The following is a 9,369-nucleotide window of genomic DNA, read 5'->3' on the forward strand; positions in this document are numbered from 1 at the left end:
AATGTATAATATGTTTCTATGAGACAAGTTCCTTTTATCTTTTAAACATGTCTATTTTCGCTGCTATTGATGGCCGTATAAAGACATCATTGTAGATGCTGTTGCCCGCATGCTGTCAGAATGTATTTTTAAAATTGCCACATCGTTTTTTTCTGATAGCACTTAGTCAGGTAATCCCTAGAGTTGTATACACTTAAATATCTAGGGACGGATTAACAAGCCCCTTGCGCCACTTTTAAGTCACTTTTAACATGGGAAAAGGGACGCAACATTGGCGCAAGGGGCTTGTAAATCTGCCCCCTAGTGTACGCCTGGCCAAAGCATTGGAAGCAAAGTTAACTCGTTTAGTTACTTCCCATTTTTTTCCAAAACAGGACTGGTTTGCAAAGTCAGAGCTATATTTCTTTGCTTGATCTTTACGGAGTGATGGTGTCCATTGTTACCTTTGTCAACAGACTGCGCAGCTCAGATATTATTGTTAATTCCCACCATCCCAAATGGAGAATTGCTTATAGTATGATCTTTTATAATAGAACATGGGATCTAGTGTATCTCGCAAGACACTCTTTTAAGCACTGTCGTCAGAGCCACCAAGTGGTCAACATGGTTCACATTAACACCATGTACCTGGCGTGCCACGCGGTTTGGTGCTTACTTTCCCTCCATGTTAAAGAACAGTAGATGTTTCATCACCCAGGCTAATGTGCTGCACAGCTAAATACATATAAGCAGTGGCGGATGGTGACATTTGAAAGTGGTGGGGCGTAAACTTTCTGTCGGAGTGCACCGTGGCGAGCGAGCGCAGCGAGCGAGCTCGACCACCTTAGAGGGGGTTCGGGGGGGTTTTTCCCCCCGAGAAAATTTTGAAAAAAAAGTGGGTAAAGGGTGCATTTTCAAGCAAATTTCAGAAGCACAGAGACTAGAGCTGCAAACACACATAGAGCCCACTGCAGAGGGTATGTTCTTAGGTGAAGTCCTGCTGAAACTAAAATGCATTAACATTATAATCTCAGTTTCCCCACTTAACAAAGAGAGTCTGACTAACGTTATGCCCACTTCGCCGGGCAATTATTAATACTGTCACTGGCTGCCCGCTCTCCTGTCCTTTGCTCATTAATTCTTTCACTGGCTGTTATTCCCCCTTTCCTCTATCCTAATGTTGGCTTGTATGTTAAAAACTACAAACCAACAGGTACATGGTACAGCATGAGGTATCTCAGATACCTCAATGGGCTTAACCCCCCCCCCCCCCCCCCCCCCCTTCCGTAGTGTGGCAGCCTGGGCTGAGACAGCTTCCCTGGCTACACACACACAGCCGCACCCGAGCACTTCACAGGTCTTTAAAAAGACCATTTATGTGTTAACGAGGCTTTGTTGCTTTTCACCCCTTCTTAGAGCCCCTGCATCTCCACTCTGCATATTGCTGGAAGAGTCAGCCCCTCCCCTCCCCGAAATTTTTCGTAGACCTCCCCCCCCCCCCCCCCCCCCGAAATTTGGCTCTAGTGTTGCACCTCTGCAGTAGACACTGATATTAAAAACCGAATTAAAGCGCAGCCCTCAAACTGGACTGCTGTTCTTGACGCCTTAAGGACGATGCAGTGAACCGTGGAAGCTAATGCAAGCAAATAATACGGAGCCGTCAACTGGGTATTAAAATGCAGCTATTATTGGGGGTGGGGAGGCAATTGGCCTCTCACAACGAAGAGCTCCGGGGCCGCTGCATTTGCGTCACTATTGATAGTTACGACCTTGTGAGTTCGATTCTTTACTGGGAGTGGCCAATTTAGCCCAGGGCCTCGAGAAGCCTTGAAAATATGCTTGTAAACAGGGCCGGTTATTGTTTCATATTTCCAGTTGCAATAGTCATACCAGCGCAGCCTTCGTCTTCCAGCTCATTAGCATAATTTCTGCAATGATTTTTGAGCACTGTCAGAACGCTCATGTAATGAGATCTAATTTATGCCAGAATGTTTCTCACTATGGTCTTCAAATACGTCCACATCCAAACCAGCTGAGTGCATTGCCTAGTCAGGAGGTGGTAGTGGGACGGGGAGGGAGGAAGGAGGGGGTTAAAAAAAAGTTCACTTACCTGTCGGCTGCCTCCGTCCTCTCCCTGGTTCTCGGCCATCATTCATTCCCTATGAGGGCTCCTTAAACACACTCCGCTCGTGCTGCCAATTCTTACATTACTCGCTTTTCTTCATGTCCAGGCCCGCGTTGGCGCCTCTCTGCAACTGCCCCTTCAAACGATCCAGAACACCACGTCCCCGTGACGCAACCCGGCCCTCAGCCAATCCTGGCGCTGCAGCAGCGCCACTGATTGGCTGACGGCACAGCCTACTCCTCGCCCGCCGCCTGCCCATTTAGGAGACCGAGGGGCTCCTAATGGGCATGCGCAAGGCAGCAAAAATACAAGTACGCATGACTGGGCACGGAGTAAAAAATTAAGCTCCATGCCCACTCATGCGCACTTGTGCTGCCTTTCCCAAAGGCGTCCGACAATGATGTCAGTCAACATGACCGCCCACGGTCCGACGTCATGCTGACTGACATTCACAGAGGGAGGACTCGGGAGCTGCGGTTGCGGACAGTCACAGAGGAGGGAGCTGCAGCTGCGGGCGCGGCGCGGGCGGGGGGGCTACGCCCCCACGCCCCAATGGACGCACCGCGCCTGCATATAAGGCTCCAAAGGCGAGACAGATTGCATTGCAAATGCTTGTTTCATGAAGTAAAGACCTCCATGACACCCCTGGTGGTACTGAAACTCGTAACATACCAGGTGGTGTCTCAGGAGAACCAGAAACATATTGCTGAGCCCCTGGGCACCGCACCACTGCCAGGGAACGGCAGTTCCCTGGAAGTTGCAACGGCTCAATGGCAGTCTGACCGCCAATGTTGTAATTGGGCGGTGGAACCACCGGTGTGGCGGTGGCTGGACCACCGAGCCCGCGAGCCTGGAGGTTCCTGTACTCAGGCCCTAAGACTGGAAATAAATAAGTTTTCTATTTTCTAACAAAATCGTAAATAACTCTATTATCCGTGTGCTTCAGACTTTAATCACAGCCCCGGTTCCCTCTACAGCCCTCGGCTTGTCCTCCTAACCCAGAGCCATTTGTATTCCAGACACATGCAAACACGTGGCTCGGGGTGACATAAAACTGGGGGCGCACACTGTAAGCCGCGGCTACTAAACTCATGATACCACACAGAGCATCGTCGCAGCTACTGGGGCAGGACTTTGAGAAAGGGGAAAAGTTTTCACAGCCTCCCACACAGGGGGAACATTTCCCCCACACTTGGCAGGGAAGGCAAGTAAGAACGCAGCAAGAAAAGACGTCATACTAAGTGGTCGGTGCGTCTGCCTGTAAAGTGACTTCCCAGACTGTTCTTGGGAGCACTAAAAGGGGGGTTCCAGATCTGACCCCCTCATCCGCACACCATCTGTGCCGAGATCAGGTCAGCCCAGGTGGTCAGCCCGGTGTCCGTCAGGGCTCAGAGCCAGAGAGGGGTGTCCTGCAGCCCCAGGGGCAGCTCCAGACAGACGCATTTTAAGGCAGGGGCTTAGTGAGCCCTGGCCAAGGGCCCCATTCTTTCAGGGGCCCCGGACATAGAGAGCTCTGCTCTGCAGAGTCCTGCCCTGATGACCTTGAAAACGTGTTAAAAATACCGTTTTCCTTTCGTTTGTTTATGATGTGGGTGATGTATGGGCGTGTGTAGAAGAGACATTTTGCGGAGAAATGTTTGTTTTTCAACACCATGCAACATACATAAACCAAGTTTCTTTCAGATCAAAATAGGGGGGAGGGGCACAAAGATGATTCGCAACAATATTAGTGAGCTGCTGCTGTGTAATAATATTGGAAACACACAGGCGCGGTGCGTCCATTGGGGCGTGGGGGCGTAGCCCCCCCGCCCGCGCCGCGCCCGCAGCTGCAGCTCCCTCCTCTGTGACTGTCCGCAACCGCAGCTCCCGAGTCCTCCCTCTGTGAATGTCAGTCAGCATGACGTCGGACCGTGGGCGGTCCGGTGTCATGTTGACTGACATCATTGTCGGACGCCTTTGGGAAAGGCAGCACAAGTGCGCATGAGTGGGCATGGAGCTTAATTTTTTACTCCGTGCCCAGTCATGCGTACTTGTATTTTTGCTGCCTTGCGCATGCCCATTAGGAGCCCCTCGGTCTCCTAAATGGGCAGGCGGCGGGCGAGGAGTAGGCTGTGCCGTCAGCCAATCAGTGGCGCTGCTGCAGCGCCAGGATTGGCTGAGGGCCGGGTTGCGTCACGGGGACGTGGTGTTCTGGATCGTTTGAAGGGGCAGTTGCAGAGAGGCGCCAACGCGGGCCTGGACATGAAGAAAAGCGAGTAATGTAAGAATTGGCAGCACGAGCGGAGTGTGTTTAAGGAGCCCTCATAGGGAATGAATGATGGCCGAGAACCAGGGAGAGGACGGAGGCAGCCGACAGGTAAGTGAACTTTTTTTTAACCCCCTCCTTCCTCCCTCCCCGTCCCACTACCACCTCCTGACTAGGCAATGCACTCAGCTGGTTTGGATGTGGACGTATTTGAAGACCATAGTGAGAAACATTCTGGCATAAATTAGATCTCATTACATGAGCGTTCTGACAGTGCTCAAAAATCATTGCAGAAATTATGCTAATGAGCTGGAAGACGAAGGCTGCGCTGGTATGACTATTGCAACTGGAAATATGAAACAATAACCGGCCCTGTTTACAAGCATATTTTCAAGGCTTCTCGAGGCCCTGGGCTAAATTGGCCACTCCCAGTAAAGAATCGAACTCACAAGGTCGTAACTATCAATAGTGACGCAAATGCAGCGGCCCCGGAGCTCTTCGTTGTGAGAGGCCAATTGCCTCCCCACCCCCAATAATAGCTGCATTTTAATACCCAGTTGACGGCTCCGTATTATTTGCTTGCATTAGCTTCCACGGTTCACTGCATCGTCCTTAAGGCGTCAAGAACAGCAGTCCAGTTTGAGGGCTGCGCTTTAATTCGGTTTTTAATATCAGTGTCTACTGCAGAGGTGCAACACTAGAGCCAAATTTCGGGGGGGGGGGGGGGGGGGGGAGGTCTACGAAAAATTTCGGGGAGGGGAGGGGCTGACTCTTCCAGCAATATGCAGAGTGGAGATGCAGGGGCTCTAAGAAGGGGTGAAAAGCAACAAAGCCTCGTTAACACATAAATGGTCTTTTTAAAGACCTGTGAAGTGCTCGGGTGCGGCTGTGTGTGTGTAGCCAGGGAAGCTGTCTCAGCCCAGGCTGCCACACTACGGAAGGGGGGGGGGGGGGGGGGGGGGGTTAAGCCCATTGAGGTATCTGAGATACCTCATGCTGTACCATGTACCTGTTGGTTTGTAGTTTTTAACATACAAGCCAACATTAGGATAGAGGAAAGGGGGAATAACAGCCAGTGAAAGAATTAATGAGCAAAGGACAGGAGAGCGGGCAGCCAGTGACAGTATTAATAATTGCCCGGCGAAGTGGGCATAACGTTAGTCAGACTCTCTTTGTTAAGTGGGGAAACTGAGATTATAATGTTAATGCATTTTAGTTTCAGCAGGACTTCACCTAAGAACATACCCTCTGCAGTGGGCTCTATGTGTGTTTGCAGCTCTAGTCTCTGTGCTTCTGAAATTTGCTTGAAAATGCACCCTTTACCCACTTTTTTTTCAAAATTTTCTCGGGGGGAAAAACCCCCCCGAACCCCCTCTAAGGTGGTCGAGCTCGCTCGCTGCGCTCGCTCGCCACGGTGCACTCCGACAGAAAGTTTACGCCCCACCACTTTCAAATGTCACCATCCGCCACTGGAAACACACACCACTTTTCTTACATATTGGATGTAAATATGTTTGGAATTTGGACCAGTGAGTCTGTGCGCTGTCAGTGACCCGGCCAAAGAGCAGAAACTGGATCATTCAAGGCTGTTCCTAACAGGGGCCTCAAATTACTTTTTTCCCAAGGCCGGAAACCCTTAAAATGTCTCTGGCTCCAGGAACAGGTGGATGGTGACTGCCATTGTCTGCTTCATGCAGTCTTTTCTCAGAGTGGACGCCATTCTTATGGGATGTGGGTACCGACCCCATTCAGACAGCACTGCAGCCACACAGGGGGAGTGTGAAGCCCCCAACCTATGAGTCACAAAGTGCTTGTACACACAGAAGACCCCTGCAGGCACCTCCCAGAGATGGGACAGGCTGTGACCCTCACTGACGTCACAGCTGCCTCCAACCAACCAGAGCATGTTTCCAGATGTCAGTGGTTACCGCACATCCTGGGGTGGTGGCACACAAGGTGGGTTAGAGCCTGGCCAGGACAGCTTGGTGCTCTGGAGAATGAACAGTGAATACATGCCTTTCAAAAGCTTGAAAGTACAAACTCCCAAAACTGTTCCCCTAAGCTCTCTGAAAGCCAGGTTGGTTGTGAGAATGGCCATGCCAAAGGAACTGAAAAATCAGCTGTTTATTTGTGGTGGAAACTCCACCCCCGGCAGCAAAGATTCGTTTTGGAAATTCAATGTTTAAAAGAGGGATCCATTCTTCTCTCCAGGTCTTCAGACCATGCATCTAGATCTGGAACGGTGTCACTCAGGACCTTAGATAAGTCTCCCTCCTCTTTCAAACTCGCTCGCCTTCTCCTGAAACACCTACAGTAACCCGCTCAATTGTAGACGCTACTCAACCTGCTCCCCTACTCACTCCGTCCCAGTCTGCGGAGCTCCACCGATGCCTCCACTCCTCAAATACTTGCTGATCGCAAGCATTGGTGCACCATGGCATGTGTCTCTGCACTACCGTTGTATCTTTGTTACGCGGTCACTCTACTGCACTCTACCAATCGCAAACCATGGTTTATCATTGTATGTGTGTAAGTATGTTGCATATGTATAGCCCAAAGCCGGCTCTTAGTAGCGGGGTGCCATGTACATCACAGAGTCATGGCACCTCAGACGTTCAGTATAATTGACTAAACCTCAGTACTGGGTGAACTACCCTTGAAAAGCACTCTATGTTTTTTCTGAACTGAGACATGGTCTATTACACCCCAAAATGCATAGATAAAGACATAAAAAAAAACTCATCCAGCCTGGTTCACTCAACTAAGACAACTCTGTCAACAGTGCTCAAGGTTAACTCACTATGGTGGAAATCTATTCTCAGTCAAATGTGAAGACTCTTTGAGGTTTCCCTACCCTCAACTTGCGGGTCTCACTGCTTCTCCCCCATCTTTTACTGGAGCTTCCTGTTCCCTCAGGGAGGCCTGGAGGCACCTTACTGGCCACAATCACAAGCGGGAAGGTCCCTCACTGCAGCTTCCTGTTCCCTCAGGGAGGCCTGGAGGCCCCTTACCGACTACAACCAGAAGAGGGAAGGTCTCGTCAATGGAGCTTCCTGTTCCCTCAGGGAGGTCTGGAGGCCCCTTACTGGCCACAACCAGAAGAAGGAAGGTCTCCTCAATGGAGCTTCCTGTTCCCTCAGGGAGGTCTGGAGGCCCCTTACTGGCCACAACCAGAAGAAGGAAGGTCTCCTCAATGGAGCTTTCTGTTCCCTCAGGGAGGTCTGGAGGCCCCTTACTAGCCACAACCAGAAAAGGGATGGTCTCCTCAATGGAGCTTCCTGTTCCCTCAGGGAGGTCTGGAGGCCCCTCACCGGCCACAACCAGAGGAGGGAGGGTCTCCTCAGTGATGCTTCATCTTCCCGCAGGCTGGTGGCCCCTTACCTGTCACAACTAGAAGAGGGTTGATGTAATCCAAAAGACGTCCATAGGTAGCCATGAAGTAGGTTGTAGGTATGAGGTTAATTAAGCTTGGTTACAGGATAATAGGTTCAGCAGTTCAGCCCCATCAGGAGCAGCATCCTTGCTGCTCAGCCCACACAGTCCAACTGTCTCTCTCTCAAGCACACCAGCCCTCCAGCATTCCACTACCTCATCAGGCATTCCAACATTCCACACACCACATTCATACTGGCTGAGCAGCAGGCAACAGATAGCTAAGGGAAAGGATGTAAAGCAGCATTACAAGTTAAATCAGATGGTATCCCCACTGTAGCTGCCTGTTCCCTCAAGCCTGGAGGCCCCTTACCTGCCACAACTAGGGGAGGCAGGGTCTCCTCAAGGGAGCTTCCTCTTCTATCAGGGAGGCCTGGATGCCCCTTACTGGCCACAACCCGAGGAGGGAAAGATTCCTCACTGCAGCTTCCTGTTCCCTCAGGGAGGCATGGAGGCCCCATACTGGCCACAACCAGAAGAGGGAGGGTCTCAACACTGCAGCTTCCTGTTCCCTTGGGGAGGTCTGGAGGATCCTTACTGGCCACAACCAGAGGAGGGAGGGTCTCAACACTGCAACTTCCTGTTCCCTCAGGGAGGTCTGGAAGCCCCTTACCGGCCACAACCCGAGGAGGGAAGGTCTCCTCACTGCAGCTTCCTGTTCCCTCAGGGAGGCATGGAGACCCCATACTGGCCACAACCAGAAGAGGGAGGGTCTCAACACTGCAGCTTCCTGTTTCATTGGGGAGGTTTGGAGGATCCTTATCGGCCACAACCAGAGGAGGGAGGGTCTCAACACTGTGGCTTTCTGTTCCCTCAGGGAGGTCTGGAAGCCCCTTACTGGCCACAACCAGAGGAAGGAAGGTCTCCTCACTGCAGCTTCCTGATCCCTTGGGGAGGTCTGGAGGATCCTTACCTGCTACAACCAGAAGCGTGAGGGCTCCTCTCCACCGGATCCCCAGCACCACACATTTCTGCTCCATGATGGCTCGCGGACCTGTCCTGCACTGTGTGAACCACTCCAACGACAGAAACACCAAAATGAGCAAGCCTCTTATGTCCTCGCGCTTGGGTCTGCGCACGCTTTTAACGCGGATAAGGTTTGGAGGGCTCAGGTTACGGAACAATTCCTTAAATGCCACCAACCCAGTTACAGTCAAAGTCTCACTCAGAATTAAAGTTTAAGTGTCAAGGGATGTGGGCAGAGAGGGTACATTCCTGGGTGAAGCACCAGCAAGGCATGCTTCCGGAAACTCTGGGCGTCCAAGGTGAGGAGACCAGAGATGGAGAGCAAGCAAACAGCAGGGTAGAGTCAGACACAATAGAGAGGGTTGATCTTGGGCAGCTGATGAGCACTAGAGCGATGAATCGCTGCCTAATCTCAGATATGATTATTCATGCATTCCTCCACAGAGCAAACACTCAGGAGGGGACAGGTCCTTGAGCACAGGCCAGGAGGGGGGGCGAGGCTCTGTCAAGTGGATTATTGTTAAAGAAGGAATTCACTTCAAGCGAGATGACAAAGTGCACATTAATCGAGAAGAGGAGAGAGCTGGAGCAAGCTTAGAAGTGTGAAAAATGACCAAGGATG

The 9,369-nt window shown here is 51.3% G+C and overlaps 1 protein-coding gene across 1 annotated transcript in view; it reads right to left on the reverse strand.

Annotated features, from left to right (window-relative positions):
• LOC146869729 (uncharacterized) overlaps positions 1-8,820 on the reverse strand; it is a 73,822-nt gene extending 65,002 nt beyond the window's left edge. The window contains exon 1 of the mRNA XM_085613664.1: positions 8,695-8,820. Within this exon, the coding sequence (XP_085469790.1) occupies positions 8,695-8,761 (67 nt within the window). The 5' untranslated portion in view covers positions 8,762-8,820. The remainder of the gene's footprint in view (positions 1-8,694) is intronic.
• Positions 8,821-9,369: the final 549 nt, after the last annotated feature.

Source organism: Triturus cristatus, chromosome 1_1 (assembly GCF_964204655.1).
Source record: "Triturus cristatus chromosome 1_1, aTriCri1.1, whole genome shotgun sequence".
Classification (NCBI taxonomy): domain Eukaryota; kingdom Metazoa; phylum Chordata; class Amphibia; order Caudata; family Salamandridae; genus Triturus; species Triturus cristatus.